This window comes from Chaetodon auriga, chromosome 4, assembly GCF_051107435.1.
Source record: "Chaetodon auriga isolate fChaAug3 chromosome 4, fChaAug3.hap1, whole genome shotgun sequence".
Classification (NCBI taxonomy): Eukaryota; Metazoa; Chordata; class Actinopteri; order Chaetodontiformes; family Chaetodontidae; genus Chaetodon; species Chaetodon auriga.
The window spans coordinates 16,321,046-16,339,881 of NC_135077.1; the positions used below are offsets into that span (position 1 = coordinate 16,321,046).

Sequence of the window (18,836 nt, forward strand, 5' to 3'; positions counted from 1 at the left end):
AGAGTAGTTTTGTATAATTACCGCTCGTAGGCAGTCCTGGTGTGTACTGCCCTCCCCCCAACCTGCTCACCACCCATTTCAACGGGACTTAAGTTACTCTGAGCGTCACCTCTGTCATCTTTACTCTCTTCTGTTACTGAAGCCTTTGACAAAAAATAAACCTAAATAGATCAATGTTTATTCAGTATAAATACATTTCAGTAGTAGCATATGGAGTTAATTTTGAATTTATTTTAAGCAAAAAATTTAATTTTTTGGCAAACTGACTGGGACAGGTGTGACACACACTTCCACATAATCAAGAAATCAACAAGCACAAGGCCTAAAACATAGAAGTCTGAGTAGAAAGTAGCAAACATGATCATTTAAGGAATAAAGAGATATAATCATGAAAGAAAGAAAGATCCATCCATCCAGTTTCTTTCCTTTGTCTGGGCCCAGGTTGCTGTGGCAGGCCAGATAAGATCCCTCCACCGTGTTGTGGGCCCCCTGGGATTCCAGGAGTTGTGCATGCCTGGAAAACTTCCAAAAGGATCCTGATCAGACACTCTATCCACCTCCATTGGCCCCTTTGACACAAAGAAGCAGTGGCTCTACTCCGAGCTGTTGGCTGGTTGGAGCCTGAAAGTAAAATTAATTGTAAAATCTGTCAGTCCTGCAGTGTGGAACCACATTTTTGCCAGTGCAATGAATAAAAAAAGATCCTGTAATGGGCAGGTGGTCTCCACACGAGAAACAAAAGTGAATGTCTGCTAGAGGAATTTTTGTGATCGTAATTCACGTGGAAATGGTGCAGAGCCAGACACAGTTCCTGAACTTCCCGGGGATCTTTATCTGTTTCCTGAGAGCCCTCCCATAATCATGGAGCGCAGTCAAAAACAACCTACAAGCCTCTCATATACTCTTCAACAACACTTAAACAGCACAGCACCAACGACTTAGTGCTTCCATCTGCTCATGTGTGTATTCAAAATTAGTCGTTCATTTTCAAATGAAAATAACACCTCATATTTTGGCTCTTTGCAGTGACAAATCACTTGCTTCGTCCTTTCTACAGATGTTTTTTTTCGGCTTGAGTCCACATACACACAGGTGACAAAAAGGAAAATCCCACAGCCTTAAACAATACCCACATCCCTGCCAATGCTGCACCAACCCGCTCATCCATCTCATGCTGCATCTGACAGGAACCCTGTGGAGGTCTTGACCACTAGTAGCTCTATGCAGCAATGTTTTGATGAGCGATACGATTTGGTGTTCCACTGATTGTTGATGGTGGTAATACGCCAGGAAAGGCAGGCAAAAACATGCACTCTATGGGTTTCTGATCTAAATAAATCAGAATAAGAAATCTAAATGTTACTACTGCAAAAAGCCACTTATCTGCAGGATAAATGTCAATCAAGTCAAGAATGTGATGCATCTTTATTAATAATTTTAGGTTGATTAGCATACAAAAAAGAACACAACTTAATTTAAATTTAAGACAAAAAAAAGAGAAAAAACCCACAAAGAAAGAAAAATGTACAGAGAAAAGCTGTTCTGTAAAACCAGAAGTGAATCTAACTTTGTAAAATAGCATAATTTAGCTTTTTTCACAACAGTCTGACTTGTTTTTGCTCCACTTGCTGTGTAATGTGTGTAATGTACATAATGTGACACCAGGTCACGCCAGGTGAGGCCATGTGTGATCCAGGACGACCTTTATGGTAAACAGTAGTTCCAGTGGCGTTCGTTGGGGAACACCTGAGCGAGCCGCAGGCAGCAGCTGATGGTGGGCTCGTAGAACACTGAGTCCGGTTCCTCGATCTTCACTTTTGTCTCGCTTCTCGTCTGCTGGCCAGAGTGGGAGAACAGCGAGGGTTTAGGGACTTTAACCAGAGTTTTCTTCATCACACAGCCCATGTCTATGAGTGCCTGTGGAAGAGACGAGCAGGGTAACGTATCAGGAATCATTTCAGGGGTGAATTTGATTTGAGACGACCTGATGCACCAGCTTTTTCTGATACTATGCAGTAACTGAGACTAAGCATGTGAGCTTATGTAGGTGAGAGTATTTCCATTCACCTGCACCAAGTCCAGCACGGCCATTGGCTGCAACACGTCTTTGTAATGTTCCACCAGTGTCTGCTGCGTGAGGCCGGGTCGGTACATGATGTGGCACAGAACGGCCTCCAGCATGCCCTTACACACCTGCCGGTTCACACCGCCATCGACCATGCGCCACGGACGACTGATGAAACTCAAGTTTTCACTGCGTGGATTAGAGGTTGGTGATGAATACAGAGATGACAAACAGGAAAGGGAAACGTAAACAAGGTGATAAGCCAATCAATCCTCACAATGTGTACTTACTCATCTTCACCAGCTGGTCCTATTGGTAGAGAGCACGCTTCTTCTCTTTCACCAGCTACACTGTCTGTCTGTTCTTCATGTCTTTCTTCCAGTTCCACCTCCTCTTGTCTTGCTTCCTCCTGTCCTTCCTCTTCAGTCTGCATCTGCTTTCCTCCCTCCTCTTCCAAGCTTAACAATGTGTCCACACTCGCCTCATCTGCCCTCTCTTTCTGCTTTTTCAGCTGTCCTTCCTCATTCAGTTTCTCACTTGTTATGCCACTCGACAAACTCTCTGCGTCCTCTCTGTCCTCGGCCTCTGATTTGTCCGCAGCTGATTTTTTTGCTGGCGGTTCCTCCGTCTCACATGGGACTTCTTGCCTGCATCTCTTGCGTGCAGAGGTGTTCCATTGATTCTCCATGACGGGGTCAGATGTGAAGCGTGCCTGGGACCATGGTTTGGACTTAACAGTCAGCAGCCAAGGATCAGCATGCTGCATGAGCACCCAACGGACAGCCAAACTCCCAACTTTCAACACATGGCCTTCTTCTTGTAACTCCTGGAGCAAAGAGGGAGAAACACAGTGGAAGAGGAAAATAGGAAACTAAAGGTAAACCTAGATTAGTCATGACAGGACAGGTCAGTCAAACTACATTTTAACAGTTTGGAGGGTGGTGTCTTTGTTTTTAGTCTTTCCGTAACCCAAAAAAGATGAGCTAAGGCGTAAAAAATTGATTAAACAGTGTGTCTATCTGCTCTGACATAAGCTGCAAACGTTAGCGTGTCCAGCTAACTAGCTTAATACCTAGAGTAGCAAGCCAAAGCCAGCAGGGTCAATTATGTCAGAAAAAAAAAATCCCACAGCCTCTTTGAGAGTTTAAGTGTTTAAAGGCTGATTAATGTACCCCAACTTAACCAAATCAAATCACATGACTATTCCACTGGAGTCAAACGTTAAGGCTAGGCTAGCTCTTTCAGCCAAACTAGCTTAGCTAGTTTATTTTTCTTTTTTTGTATCTTATTCTTTATCATGACTTGATTTAGCCTCTGCCTCATTTGTGGGATAACAAACTGAACTAACAAGATGAACAAGATGAAATTAAAAAATTCTCAGTTACAAAGGTAGCCTGGGAAAAAGTCAATGTGGCTTAAGCTAAGGATAGTGGTGGCTATCTCCCCAGCTAGCTTCCACTTTATATATGTTTTAGCTGTCTGTCTGTGGGAGAGAGTGAAGTGACTGTGGTTTGAGTTTTAGCTTTATTTTATAGTTATTGTAGTAAAATCATATACTTGACTTGCATAATAATGTTTTTATAACATAAGACAGATGATTAAAGTCATCATCAGGTCTCTATTACAAATATTAAAGACTGAGCGGGAAGAAAATCCTGCTAGCCAAAATAGTTTAGCAGATTTGATTTATTTGACTTTTGATCTGTGGGATAACACACTGAATGATGTCTGTTCATCAAATTTCATATTTTTCAATTACAGATTTTTAGCTAGCTGCTGCTAGCTGCTAGCTTTCACTTGATATAGCCCTCTTGTTCAGCTGTGTCTCACTGGTAGAAAGTGCAGTAATTGTGGTTTAGTTTTATTGTGTAGTTACTGTACATTTTACATGCTGTTTATGTGGAAGTCATATACTTCCATTGCATACTAATGCTTTATGTGGTAACATAGGATACCTTCATGTACTGCTGCAGGCTCCTGGTGCGTCCGGACTGTGGCTCCTGCAGGTGTATGTGAGTCTCGTAGAGGTCATGTATATCCAAGCCATTCTCACCAGCTGCATCTAAGCTCCTCCTGAGCTGAGCACATGCCTCTACGTCCTGAGGAGTGTATCCTCTTTGCTGCATCAAACGGCTGTCACACTCCTTCACGCTGGATGGAGAAGAGCTGGATGAGCGGGTGGTGTAGGCGAGGCTGGAGGGCAGCAGGGATGGACTACATTTAGTCAAGTCCAATGGTGGAGAGTCTGAAGACGGAGAAAAAGGGAAACAAAGAATTATTTCATGCAGGTGAAGCTGTGTCTGTATATGTCTTAGATGCACTGATACTCACTCTCCATACTGAACAAGTGGTGAGCAGGTGTGTCACGCAGTTGCAGCTTCATGATACACGACTCCACCACGATGTTATCGCTGGTGTTGAGGTTGCGTATTTTGACTAGAAACAAAACAAAACAACAATTTCCCAAATCTGAACAGTGCTGCAAATACAATGCATTTCATGACAGATTAATTTGTCTTTTCATTTTCTTGAATGATAAACTCATTGTCACAATATTCACATGAATCCTTACATTTCTGGAGCTAAAAAGGAGAGATTGTTTGGCATTTTAAATTTATTAAAGAAAACATTCAGCTATTTAAAGTAATTGAAAAAAATCCAAACTCTACCTATGCCAGGAGAGCAGTATCCCCGCATAATCAGGTAGTTGGTGTGTGACGCTTGATGTGCCTTCACTTCCAGCCTTTTTTTGCCATCACACTCCTCACCATCATCATCATCGTCGTCCTCTTCTTCCAGTGCCGCCATACTGAAAACAACAGTTTAGCTAGTGAGTCAATCACAAGTGTTTTCAGTGTCTCAGTGTGTCTGTCCCTCAGTTTTGACATGGTTGTCCCTCTGAGTGATGAAACACAGCCACAGATTTTACATCAATTTTCCACAGATGTTAAATGTTTTCTTCTGCCACAGTGGTGAATCAGCTTGTTCTCATATGCTGGGTATGATGGGGTTTCCTGGTTATGTGTTGTATGTAGACATCCTGGTTTCGGTAGCCTGGAGGCAGATGATCACAAACCTGGATACTGTCACGATCATGTATACCAGGATATGAACTCCATGTTTTTCATGTTCCATGTAAATGCCAAATCCCGAATATGATCAAAATCCAATAAGACTGAAAACATGTCAACACACACAGTGGCTATTTGTAATATTGTGCCTCTAAATATGAATGGACAAGGCAAGGCTTTCCTTCTGTTTTTTAAAGGGTCAGTTCATTTAAATTACAAAGAAACATACTCACAGCTGTAACATCATGCAGATATTGGTTCTCGATATGAAATGTCGCAGTTATACACTCAGGTTAGAAATATTTTTTGCGTCTCCTCCCCACAGTGCAGGTAAATGGAATTTAGTTTGTGGCATAACTGCAATATCTCTCTGGTGTCCCCATGACTGTGGACGATCTCCTCTGGGCTATGAGTACAGTGACATAGTGTGATGTTCGTACATGGATTATAACTCACCTCTTGACAACGTCGTTGTCCACCATGTTGCTGTCCACCACCACAATCTGTTTGGGTATGGACATGTACACACTGAGCAGTCCCAGAGACATCAGGCTGAGAGAGATCACACAGGCTCCACCTGGAGAGTCCAAAGAGAACTGCAACATGTCTGACACATCTGGAGGCTCTTCTGAAGCTCCAGCTGCCGTGTTTGAGGTAGCAGCTTTGGGAGGATGATCGTCTGTCTGCTCTCTGCTGGGTGGATCCTCACCAGAAGCCATTGTGATGCATTCTTCTGGGTTTTTCTGTTCACCTTTCACTTGTCTTTGGTCGTTCTCGCCTTCCTTTGAGGAGTCACCGTTTGGCTCCTCTGGCTGTAAATCTGGTTCACTCACTGGTCTGCCATCCTCCTTCTCTTCACCTTGCTTTTTTTTCCTTTGTGACCCTGTTCCTCTCTCCATCGGGTCCTCCCCGTTCTCTGACCTGAAGTCGGCTTCATGGTAGAACATAGTGACAGGTCTGTCTCCTGTCCCATTGTTAAGTAGACTCCTCAAGAAGCGGAAGGAGTCAGTGCACAGCGAGTGAGGAAAACGCCACGAAAAACACCTGTCAGGAAGGTGGAGGAGGGAGAGTCCTGGTCAATCAAACAATCAATCGAGTGGCAAGGATTCAAATGCAGTATTTTTGCTACAACAAAACAACAGAAAACCAAAAAATGCACCAAAACTGAAAGTAAAAGGACAAACAGACAAACCAACCAATTGGAAAGCTATCTTGGTGGAGGTAACTGAGGTCCTGGAGCTGAAATGAAGGCTGGGTTCCTAAAAAGGTTCTTGGGTTCCTAGAAGAGCTGCTGCAGTCACTAAAGTCCTTAAACTGCTCTATTAAATCCAACCAATGGCTCTCATTCAGTATATTAACAATAAGGTGGTTTAAACCTGATCCTCCTGTTTAATCCAGGTATTCCTGTGCATTTATACATGTTTGTCATGTAAGCATACAATACTCTCAGACAGGTTGCACTGTATTTAATTGTTGTATGAGTGTTATCTCACGTTAGTTGCAGCTCTTATTTGTGCACACGGGTGGCTGTGTACCTGTAGTAGGATTGGGACAGCTGGTAGGACATGGGCAGGATGGGCAGCGCTCGGTTCTTCTTCGGCCCAAACGGCTGATTGACACGCCGGCGGTTGACCAGACCCCTCTTCCTGCACTGTATGAACACTTGGCACAGCAGCTCCTGGTTATACTTACTGTACAGCTGGAAGGTCTAAGACAAGATAATCCAGAGTTTATCGTTATTATTTTGTGTCTGTTGCCTTATCTTATGTTTTGAAGTACTTTCTGCTCCTGAGAGGTAAGATGTGAACAGAACAGAGGAGGAAAACTAAAGACGGCCGTACCTGAAAGGATCTGGAGGACTTCATCTGGCTGTTGGTCATGGCCAGAGTGCTCTGGATCAAGTTATGTAACACTATGGTATGAATGTCTTCCGTGCTGCAATGGACACCCACAAACAAACAATTTACTTCTTGCCATAAAAACCTACATTTAAATGCACAGTATGTAATTGCAGCTGCTGGGAGTGTCTCAATCAAATCGATAACGAGACTTAGTTGGATGACGTCGTGAAGCAGTTATTTTTAGACATTTTAATGTAGAAATATTACATATTGTGCGTTCAATCAGTGGAGGAAAAACTAAGAATTAAACTGAATCCTCACCAGTTGATGGTGTCTCTGCACGACATCTGCTTTCCACTGTCTATTGCTGAAACTCTAAACCTGTAACACACACACACACACACGGCATTACATTAGAAACCACACTCAGCTTCTTGTCCCAGCCGTCGCTGCTTGTCTCAATTCTGCACATCAAACCTTCATACCGTGAGAAGAGCTGCTGTTTCGTGTCAGGCATGACGGTGTCACAGGGGCCCAGAGCGGCGGTGAACTTCTGTCTGAGCAGCCTGACGTACTCAGAAAACACTTTAGCACAATCCTGAAACAACACAGGCAGAAATGTTCAACTGTCAAGATTTCAGAAACAAAAGCAAAGAGAAACAAAGGGACAAAACACACCTCAGGTTTGTCTGGATCAGCAGGCTTCTTCTCCTCCAACAGTCTCATCAGAGGTTTGTCCTGGTACACCTCGGCCAGGCAGATCCTGCACCACATGGCCAATTAAAAAACTGCAGGTTTGTGTTCAAAAGCGTGCGTTTTCATGACGTGAACCTACCTGTAGTTCAGAAGCGTCTGAGGATTTTTGAGGATGTATCGCGTGCGACGTCCGACAGCGATGGATGTCTTATCCATCGATATCTCAAACTCTGCGTGGAGCAGGTCTCGAACCACACAGTAAGGTATGAAAGGCCTTTTTAACTGCAACACATGAATGATACGCAGCATGTTTTGAACCAATCAAATACAAACAAGTGTGAACATATTTGATTTGATTATCAAAGACAGCTTTTGTTTCTGTTCATCAAAATGTTATCTGCCTATAGGGCACAACTCAGTATCGCCCCTGAGACCACCATATTCACACATCTTTATTCACGAAACAACCTTCAAGAAACAACCTTTCGAACACTCACTGTTGAGCCCTGTGGAAAAAGCGGGTTTAGACAACAGAACTTGAAGTATTTGTGCGCACGTACTTTGCTGTTGAGCAGGTTTGAGGCCACGCTGCAGAGCATCATCAGCGAGTCCTCCTGGACAGACCAGGAGACCCTCTGTCTGGTCATCATCTTCAGAGCTTGGTGGTCAGCCGCGTCATGGGCAGGCGTGCGTTTCTTGGGCTCTTTAAGGCAAATAAAAAACACGCAAAGAAACACAAAAACACACACAACCTGTCAGCTGTCCGTCCTTCACATCCGTGAATTTTCACGTTCACACTGTACCTTTCTTCTTCTTGCGAGGGGCCTTGACGACTTCCTTTCTGCTCCTCTTCCTCTTCTGTCTCTTTCCTCCGACCACCTGCTGGTTTCTGGATGCAGGCTCTACGTCCACCTAGTGACAAACACACAAGAACAGGAAACACTGTCTGTATCCTCAGCTCTTAAACAAGAGACAACACCACGCACACCTGAGTTGCAACCGAGTGCATGTAAAGATAATTACAAAACTCATACCTCAACATTTTCTGCCATCAGCGGTCGCTTGGTGGTCACATAACGAGGAGTAGCAGTTCCTCCTGTAACACACAGATGCATAAAAGCATATTACTACATTTTACAGTTTGCAGGTTATCAACATCACTGAAACACATATCACTGTTAAAGATGGATTAAGGAAAAGATTCAGTTCGGCTATAAAATATGTATCATGTTCCAGGCAGCAACTCACCAGCTTTAAGTGCAATCCTGAGAGCATTTTTACTAAGCAGGCTCTTCAGTCTGATTTTATTCTCCTTCGCCTCTAAAACACTTGGGGTCTAAAGAAATAACGACAGATACTTGTTCTCAAAAGCACAAACACGAGGCCACATCTAAAACTGACTTTGCACAAACATAATGTGTACACACCGTTTTGGAGGCGAGCAGGTGATTGGTCCACAACCAGTTGCGTTTCAGATGAGCAAAGAACTCAGAGTCCAGACCTCCTGCTCCTTTACCGTCTCCTGGTGCTGAGCCGTCATCACACACCTGACAGCTACCCCTGTGTAAGTGTACAGATACACACACACACATACATCAGTGCTACATTAATACACACACAGGTGATGGAGCGTATTTGTCCTTCTCTAACCTTTATGCTTAAGTTAATGGTGATAAAATCCTCATGTGTTCATAAAGAAGGCTCCCATGCCTGTATACTGTTTTCTCCATATTGTACTATGTACTTTGGGTAAAGCACTTTGCCTTGTTGTTTAAAGGTGCTACACAGATGAACTTGTCTTTCCTTACAGAGACATCACACTCCACCTACTTTAGCAGGTAGGCCAATCCTGCAAAGACGTTGCGATCATGGACAAAGGAAGGGGCAGCTTCATCGTCTGTAGCATGTCTCTTGTTGCGGATCACCCCTACAAAACGCAAACAAAGAGGGAAAATCATCATCTTCCATGTGACTGTCAGTGCTGTGTGTGATTCTGCTTTAATGCGTGTGTGTGCGCGCATGTACCCAGCGGTGTATTGAGGCAGACACACATCAGGTCAAACCAGTAGTTTTCCACATCTTCAGCAGTGTTGAACGTATACTGGCGCCTCTCAAACGGTTTGTCAGGCGACTCTGCGACCAGCCAGTAATGAGGCTCAGAGCTGGTGGTGTCCACAATGGTGGCATTGCGCTTCAGGTACACAAACACCTGGATCAGTGCAGATATGGAGAAAAAATATGAGACATTTGAAAAGAAAATTTACTCTCACACATGTACATACCTAAAAATGTGTATTTACTAATCGAATATCAAAATTCAAGAGAAAAATCAAGGATTTAGAACATCTATCTTTTGGGGATTTTGTACCAGACCTGACTTCATGTGGTTACTGTGTACCTGATCCTTCTCCTTGAACTTCTCCACAGGACCAAACTGCAGCAGACCCATGTAGACCAACTTCTGCAGGTTCTCGTGAAACGTGAAGATGTATTTCCTAATATAAAAACCCATAAATACTCAATTTAGAAATACAGTCCTGATGAGTTCTGGAGAGAACAAGAGAGAGAGAAAGTCACCGTTTATAAAGCAGCTGTCTTTTCATTCTGGCAGGCAGCACTCGGACAAGATGGTGCTGCTTCACGGGGTCACTGAGGTATTCCTCCAGTCCATCCACCTGTGGACACAAGTCAACAAATGAGTTTTTAATGTACTCAGCAGGCAAGATGTGCTATAAGAAGTGAGGCATCAACAATATCTCTTAAATGTCCACATGAACGACTTCTGAGGCATAACGATTTGTACACAGTTCATCTGACACAGGCTGTAGTCACAGAGGATGATGTCACTATTAGAGAAAGTTGGAGAGACAATCCTTTTCAAAAAATAACAGAAGGTGTGCTCACCTTATAATTGATCTGTATGACCTGAATGAAGACAGAGAGCGGCAGGCAGAGGAGCAGGTCGCCAACCATCGCCCAGCCGCTGCCAAACTCCTTGTGCACACGGACAGGAGGCACGAATCTCTTCCACGACTCTTCATCAGCGTACACTATCAGAGACAGAGATTACAGGAAAATCAAGATGGTTAGTTGGGAAAAACAGTTTGAAAGTGTCCTCCGTCCTAATAATTAAAATAACTACAATGTGCTTTCCTACATTGACTAATAAGCCTAAATATGTGTGAAATTACAAGAGTTTGCTGCTCTCTCACCTTTCATGTTGGGCTCAGAGTGACTGAGTTCTGATTTATCCTGCAGCTCCTCCTCGTCATCGCCGGATGATGTCACGTCTAGGTTAGTAAGAGCTGAATCTGCAGTTTGTGGGTCCTCAGAGACGCCGGCAGCACTTTCAGATGACTGCGTTTGTCCATCAGTGTTTGTGGAGTTTTCAGCGTCTTTCACATCCTGTTGTTTTTCTTGGCTGTCAGGGTCACAGCTGTTTGGGTTTGCTGGTGTTTGACTGGTCGAGTTGGAGTCAGTGGAGCCGTGTTTGCACGGGTGCCCGTATATCAGGTACCAGAGGAAGTTATGAACAGCACGCAGACGATGCATCTTAGGCTGGAAGCCCAAAGTCTTCCCCAACCCCCGGACTATGAAAACAGAGACAGAGAGAAGATAAAGACCAAAACAATGAATAGAAGGCAGAAAGAGGAGAAAGACATCTAATCTTGAGGATATCAATACAGTGCATATAGTGTACAGTGAAAAACACTTAAATAGAGCAGCAAAGTGGCAAAATCAGCAGGATCTGAATGCGTTTTTCCAAGTTTCAATATAACCTTGGTGTTTCTTTCTTTCTTGGTGTTTCCATGCTAGGATTTCCTTGAATTTAAGAACTGTGTATTGCTCCTCATTGTTTGTGCTGATGGTTTAACCATACAGTCATAATGCCCATTCAAGCACTAATGCTCCGTAACGGCCTGTGACCGAATATTGACTATTCAGAAAAAGAACAGACCCCGGTAACTCCGTCCACTTTGCTTCTCTTCTAAAATGCAGTGAAACTGAACCTGGCGTGGGCTTGAACTGCTCATCTTTATCGCTTGCTCTCTTCTTGTCGGCCTTGTTCCTCTGGGTTTTAGAAGTCCTGGCGTTGGTCTTCTCAGACCCCTTCTCTTGTTCTGTGGCTCTCTCTTCAGTGTGCTGCAGACTGAGGGACAGAGGAGGAAGATAAAAGACAGTTGAACAGAGGCTTGATCAAGATACGAGACAAAGACACGTCCCTGCTCTATACTACAGCAGATTCTGGGTCAAGATCGAGTTTGCAGAACATTTGCTCTGATACGCCACGATATTGGGCAAACATTTACTTCTCACACATGCTCTATTTCTCACAGACTTATTTTAAAGTGTTTGGTTGGTGCTCACCGTACTGCTGCGTAAGAGCTGGAGATTTTGAAGCGAGTCTGCTCAATGACTCGGTTTACTATTTCATCGTTGGGCTGAATGGACGGATGAACGACCATCTCTACCTGAATGTAGGAGAACGTCAGACAGATTGAGGGGTTCAGTGTTATATCAACAATTAACAAAAGGCAGTATCTCCTTTCTTTTCTTAGTCCTCTAAAAACCTGTGGAAGTTTTCCAAACATCACTGAATCATGATTAAAGGTATTACAATATAATGTTTATTGTACATGAAATTATTCAGGAATCACTTTCATTATTTCCTCTAATATTCTTCTACATACAACTGTTTTCCTGTAGTAATTTAAAAATATATGCTGTGATATTAAGCTTTTACTCAGTAGTAATATTCAAGTGGAAAACTAAACAGCTTTATGATGATCAAGCTTTACAGAAGAGACCTGGACCCTGATTTTTTAATGAAAACTCAGTGTAATACTGCACTTACAGTTTAACAATAGCTTGAAAAGTCTGTAATAGTCACAAAACTGCTGGGACATGAAACGGGCCAGAAAGAGGGTTGAGAAAGTCTGTGATATGACCTGAACAAGCAACTTTTCTGAAGGTTTAAACTAAATGTATTCTTGCTCTTATGCATATTTGCTAGCCTTTATTGCCACCTATTGGCGCGAGTTCAAAGTGACACAACTCAACTCCACGACATGTTTTTGTACAGTTCAAACAAGCGAGATGTTAAAATGAGTGAGCTTTACAGGTGCAGGCAGGTGGATTTTCTTATCAAGCAAGCTGTTACTCCATGTTTCCAGTCTATGCTTTATGCTAAAGCAAGAAAGCAAAGTGTATTTCCCAAACCGTAAAGCTACTCCTTTGACTGCTTAAAAAATAAAAGCATAAATTTGAGAAAGAAATTGTTATTAGGTCAATTTGTCTAAGTGAAATTTAGTCACAACAGTTAAAAATCAGTCTGATGATTTAATAACTGTCATTTGATCAACAAGGCTGGATGCAGTGAGGTTTGGAAATATAACTAACCATCGAGATGTGATGTGTGTGTTTACCTTCTTAGTGATCCCATCCTGTATGACGGTGGTCCTGTAAATCTTAAGCAAGCCTTCCCTGGACAGATTGTGGACGAGACGAAAAATAGTCTTCTTGCAACACTTTGAGCTGAATCCATCCTGCTTCTCTTCGTCGTTGATCATCTTCAGCAGCCTGGAGAGAGACGGCACGCTGACATTTTTGTCTGCTCTCTTGCTGTGTAATAAAATACTTTAAAATTAACTGATAACACTGAAGACAAACTGACGGGAAAAGACCGTCGATGATTTTGAGTTTGTGGACTGCCTCCACGATCAGGTTCTTCCGTCTCAGCAGGCGGTACGTCTCGTGAGACCTCTCCAAAGACTTTCCGGATTTTTTACACGTGGAGGCCTAAAGGAGGTGGATTGAACAGTTACTTTCAACACTCAGGCGCTCATCTGAAAGAGCTGGAACACAACAGTGAAGACAAAAACACTGAAACCATCCTGTCAGACTGACCTGCGGCTGGACAACATCTTTAACAACCACAATCTCGTTGTCTGCTGGGTTATCGGCTGCGTTCGGCGCCTCACTCTGAGGCAAAAGGTCGGCAGGACTTGAGGTGGATTCTTCCTCCTCTTCAACTTGAGCTTTGTCTGGTGGAAGAGACAATCTGAATTAAATACGATTGAAAAGAACAAAGGAAAACACACATGACATATATCTGAGTTCAACAATCAGTCGTGGAGTTTTTGATCATAAACCAAGTCAAGATTTGCTAATTTTCTGCAGCACAAGAGAAAACAAAAAGCTTAACTGTTGCTGAATGTAATTGCAGCAGATTACCTGTTGTGGGATTGGACACTGAGTCAGCTGCTGTGGTCGTGGCTTTGCTGCAGGCTGGGGTTTCACCTGAGTGATGGCAGAAAACATAAAGGCCACTGAACCAAAAGTTTGATTATCACGGGTCACAGTTAGGGTTTGAAAGTGGCTGAAAGAGTGTTTTCAGTAGTATCAGATGTGAAATGTGCAAAGCTTAAATGAGTACTCACACTGAGTTGGTGTCGATGGTGTGATGGGAGTTTCAGCTTGTGTCTGTTTATTTCTCACTCTGCTTTTCTTCCCTGCCGTCTTTCCTTTTGCTCCTGACTTTCTTCTTGCTTTACCTCCCTCTCCACCCAAGCCTTCATTTGCTGTATTGACTTCACCATCACCACACATCTGCCCAGTCTCACCCACCTCTTTCGAATCTGCATTTTGAATCTTTGCTGCAGGAGCTTCCTTGTTTTCTTTTGCGGTCGACTTTGAGGCTGACGGTGTTGTTGGGGTGGCAGCTGCCGTATCGGATGCCTGTGGTGCAGAAGAGTACAGAAGCTTTGTCCGCTCCTGCTCTTTAACAAACAGCTGGAGTTGATCGCTCACACCCACACACCTGTCAAGAGAAGTGAGCAGAACAAGTAGTGTTTGAATTGATGTGGTGTTAAAGTGAGAATTTAGAAGTCTACGCTCGTTCACAGATACGCACTTATGGCTGATATATTTTGTAGTTCTCTGCCGACCTTCATCCTCCATGAATCCCTGCAGGGTGAAAGATATCAGGCATAAAATGAGTGACCGGAACCAGCTCATGCAGCAGCGGTGTAACATAATATGTAATAAAATAATCCTGAATTGAATACTACATTATTTGAAATTACTACTTTGGTTGTTGTGTTGACTAAAATGTGAGACTGCTGTGCTGCTGTGCAGGACCACATTATAAATCAAGGATGCTTCCTATATTTTGTTTGTTTCGCAAACCATCAACATATTCCAAAGAAGCAGATCCACAAGCCACCAATCTGACACCAAACAAGGAAGGGATTGCTTTGTGGTGGTTGACCTCTGGTGGAGGTCATGAGGGTGGGACGCACCAACATATCCGACAATTGAGAGTGTGCTGCTTGTTTGTATTCCCATACTAACATCCCATTATGTAAGACATTTTTCCAGTCTCTCTGAATAGACATGAACAATCCTGATAGACATCACTGTTTTAGACTTGGTTGAAGCTTCAAGAAATCTTTGAAAGGAAGAAGTAGCACAAAAAGTAATGCTGGTGAAGAGTAAATTTATTTTGGTGGCAAAGAAAATGTCTGTGTATGAGAAACGTTTTGTTCACAGCCTGGGTCTCACCTTAATCACACCATCCCTGTCCAGCCTTCGGCAGAGCATACGAGATTCCAGCTTACCGACGTTCATCCTAAACCTAATATCTCTCTGAGGAATTCCCTTTGTACCACAGGATAATACTGCAGTACCACAAAAAGACACAGGCGCCAATTAATATTACAGTAATTTGAAGGTGAAAAATGTTATTTTCTTAAAAAAAAAAAAAAGAAAAAAGAAAACTCAGCAGCTCCTTCACTAACTAATTATAAACTAATTAGTTTATCTACACACACCAACACGAGGCCTTGAAAAATGGATGCATTTTATCTGCCTGACACACAGTATCCCTGAAGTGTTTCGTAAACAGACCTACCAATGTGATAGGCCTGTGACAGGACATCAGTCTCCATGATTCGCCCCTCTGAAGGGAGGGCTCTTTTCCTCACTCCAGTGTCATCTTCTTCCTCGTCGTCATCATCATCGTCATCATCGACGACCCCCTTGCCCACATACGGCTTAAGCAGCTTCACACAGCGCACACGCACTTTAGTCCCTGGAAAACAAAGTGAAACGATGCAGGCATGCGGCAAATAAAGCGCTGAATATCATCAGTTTAATGTGTTTTTGTAGCGATGGTGCAATTCCTTTACAGCGTTGTTAGCAGCTTTTGACTATGTCAAAAAAAAGAAAAGAAAATCTTAACTGTTTTAGTACCTGTTTTGTTGGTGCACGGCCCGGCGCTGGGATCTATCTCCTCCAGAGGGTACTGGCAAAACTCAACCAGCTTTGCAGATCGCATGTACTGAAGAACACGCTTGAAAGTACTGTCCTTCACATTCTGCAAGAAAGCACATTTATTACCACCAACGGAAAGACAAAGACACAAAGACAAACAGAAAGTCACAGAGAGATACTCACAAGCTGTTTTTTGAGTGTGACCAAAGTGACAAACTGACCAGGTGACTGCTGGAGAAAGTTGGACACGTACTCCATCAGAATGTCATACTTGCTCCTCCTGGAAGAGCAGAAGAGGTTATGAGGAATTTCTCCATGAAAGACACAGACACAGAGAGTGGGAGCAACAGAGGCGACAGACTTTGGTTATACTGGCATGGCGTGTGAGCTACGAGCGCCCACAGCGGCGTCAGGTCAAAGTCATTGTAGAAATTCAATGAGTGTTCACCTGACGAACTACACATGCTGCCCTACAGAGACGTCACTTAACAAAGAGATTGTAATAGAGGCAAAAAACAGACCTGTTTACATGGAAGCGTTTGAGCAGAAGAAGAATGGAGTGCTGCTGTTGTCCTGACTTCAGTCGAGTGCAGTGAGACTGCATGCTGACGAGCCCATGTTTGACGAGAGACATCCTCATGTAGTGCAACTTTCGAGCATCGACCCTGTTGAAAGGCAACACCGGCTGTTAGACCATGAACATCTAAACAGCAGGAATATTGTCTTTCTCAGGATAAACACAAAAACCAGAACATTTTGTGTATGTAAGTGCAGTCACGGAGCAGCAGCGACACTGTGTTCAATGAGTGTGTATGTGTCTCCTACTTGAAAGAGCATCCGTGCAGATCTTTTTGCAGCTCTCCTTGCCATCGAGCTCGGCCCACTCGTTCCAACACACAGTAAGAGTTGTCGTTGAGTTTCAAATCGGGGTCGCTCTCATTACCGATCAAGGTCCTGAATCGCAGCACCTGGGACGCCACAACAACAAGCTTTCGGCCATATCTGAGGAGGTACGGGGGAGGATGATGGTGGGAAATATGAGACATAAGACAAATGAACAGTCGCACTAAAACTTTTTCACCAAAACCTTTCAGAGCTCTGTTTGCTTCTGCTAAAATGTAATAAACTGGATCACATTTGTGGTCTCAGCTCAGACATCTGTAGGTCTCATTTTTAAAGTGGAAAAGAAAGTCAAGAAGTTTTTCTGTGCTTGCACATGGGGAATATCTGGGTCTCTGTACATTCAAAAACCTAGACCTGCTCTATATGGAAAGTGTCCTGAGACAACTTCTATTGTGATTTTGAGCTATATAAATAGAAGTGAATTGCATTTTAAATGTTACAGTTGCTGCTTAATATACACAGTACATTTGGCATATTTGAGGGAGTCATGACTGTTCATGAAGGCAGCGTGTGGTCTGAAAACAGTCACCCTTACATACTACCAAACAAGCTCTACGCACCTTTCCAAAGCCTCCTCCAAGTTAACCAATGGGCTGAGGGACTTGGAGCGAAAGTTTTTAGTGATGTCAGTCCTCTCTTTGAAGAACTCGCACGAGCCCTGTATCCCATCCTTGTTTTCTTGAACCATATGGACCGGGTAGACGTCTTTCTGCATCTCCGAAAACCTCTGTGATGTTTCGGTGCCCGTGTCTGGGTCGATGTCTTTAAACCTGAAAACACAAACATGCATGTAAACACAACATCTAAGATAGATATCTGTACTTTACTGACTGATAAGTGAAGTACAGATACTTCAATTTTATACTCAAGTACAATTTTTGAGCACATGTACTTGGTTACATTCCCCCACTGAACGTCAGCCTCTAAAACTGAAACAGACTTAACATAAACGTACCATCAGCATTTTCATTACGGTGTGATTTATTGTAGGTAGTTTACCGCATTCATTTAAACGTGTCTGTGTGAGAGAATAATCCCACTAAAACATTTACAGTCTGGTCTGTGGATCCTCACAAATAAGCAGGACATTGTTGGAGTTTTAGTGGGGAAAATAGTTTTTAATTATCTTGCTAAAAATGGGTTGAACTAAGCCTTCAATGACACCTGTCCTAGCAGAATGATAAACCCACCTGTACCACACCACAACATCCTCTCTCTCCTGTGGGAGCTGATAGAATTTCAGGTCGGTGTTGATGACGAGTGACTTCCAGATGAGCTCCTTGGTGCAGTCGTCGAGCTTCAGGGGAAACTTGGGCTGTCTATCTTCTAGTCGTATCCAAAGACTGGGAATAGTTATTCCGTCCAGTCCCTCCAAAGCCACTTCATCCGCAACGATACTTAACGGATCCATAGCAGAAACGCACTGGGCTAACGCTAGTGTTAGCCTGCTAACATGCTAGCTTAACAAGAGCTAGCAGCTTGTGAGGTTGTTCCGCGCAAATAAATTTAAGTTATTACAGACAGATTGTTCTCGTGTTCTTTCGGGTCAGATAACTAATAACAACGAATTAATAAATTTAGGAATAATAATATAAACTTGTTTGCAAAGTCTTCCTCCAACAACGTTTTCTAACTGGTGTGTTTACGTGCTTGCGTCATATGTCAACTGTGACCTCACGTGGTCTTCTTCGCTATCTTCTTCGAGGTTTACCGGCAGCCTGCGGCTTTGTTGTCGCATCACTGCCACCTTCTGTTAACTCCCACAGCTGTCAATGTTAGCACAGGGTACAGGACAAATGTTGCTCCAGATTGTTCTTCATGTCTTGTTATATTGTCCTCCTGAGTTATTGTGTGCTGGATTACATGTAGGAAATGATGAGGCCTTTTCAGGAGTTTCAATGCCTTATTTCTGTTTCTGACAGCTTCTTTTTTGTTGTTTTTTTGTGCCGCCCCAGCATGGTACTGCCTTCCTGTTCATTTTGCCCT

At 43.2% G+C, this 18,836-nt stretch overlaps 1 protein-coding gene across 1 annotated transcript; it reads right to left on the reverse strand.

Annotated features, from left to right (window-relative positions):
- Positions 1-839: 839 nt before the first annotated feature.
- Positions 840-18,520, reverse strand: gtf3c1 (general transcription factor IIIC subunit 1). The gene is made up of 40 exons (XM_076727526.1): positions 18,041-18,520; positions 17,411-17,620; positions 16,773-16,949; positions 16,469-16,612; positions 16,131-16,227; positions 15,927-16,050; positions 15,586-15,765; positions 15,237-15,352; positions 14,587-14,639; positions 14,114-14,493; positions 13,908-13,973; positions 13,581-13,717; positions 13,348-13,472; positions 13,100-13,253; positions 12,042-12,145; positions 11,684-11,823; positions 10,886-11,263; positions 10,578-10,723; positions 10,251-10,348; positions 10,072-10,168; positions 9,699-9,882; positions 9,504-9,600; positions 9,101-9,233; positions 8,922-9,009; positions 8,708-8,769; positions 8,477-8,585; positions 8,234-8,376; positions 7,813-7,955; positions 7,656-7,740; positions 7,463-7,575; positions 7,299-7,358; positions 6,978-7,071; positions 6,672-6,844; positions 5,593-6,180; positions 4,735-4,874; positions 4,397-4,501; positions 4,021-4,310; positions 2,356-2,891; positions 2,068-2,254; positions 840-1,917 (listed from the first exon to the last, which is right to left on the reverse strand). Exons 1-40 carry the CDS (start codon positions 18,259-18,261, stop codon positions 1,705-1,707), a joined length of 6,690 nt encoding a protein of 2,229 aa, XP_076583641.1. The 5' UTR covers positions 18,262-18,520; the 3' UTR covers positions 840-1,704.
- Positions 18,521-18,836: the final 316 nt, after the last annotated feature.

Bases quoted from the DNA above. Each gene is read 5' to 3' on its own strand.
- gtf3c1 (XM_076727526.1), bottom strand. From the start codon at position 18,261: ATGGATCCGTTAAGTATCGTTGCGGATGAAGTGGCTTTGGAGGGACTG. The intron at 16,228-16,468 runs GTCTGTTTTTTG...CTGCTCTTCCAG, and splicing joins AAACGCTTCCATGTAAACAG to GAGGAGCAAGTATGACATTC. The intron at 15,766-15,926 runs GTACTAAAACAG...TTTGTTTTCCAG, and splicing joins GCCGTGCACCAACAAAACAG to GGACTAAAGTGCGTGTGCGC.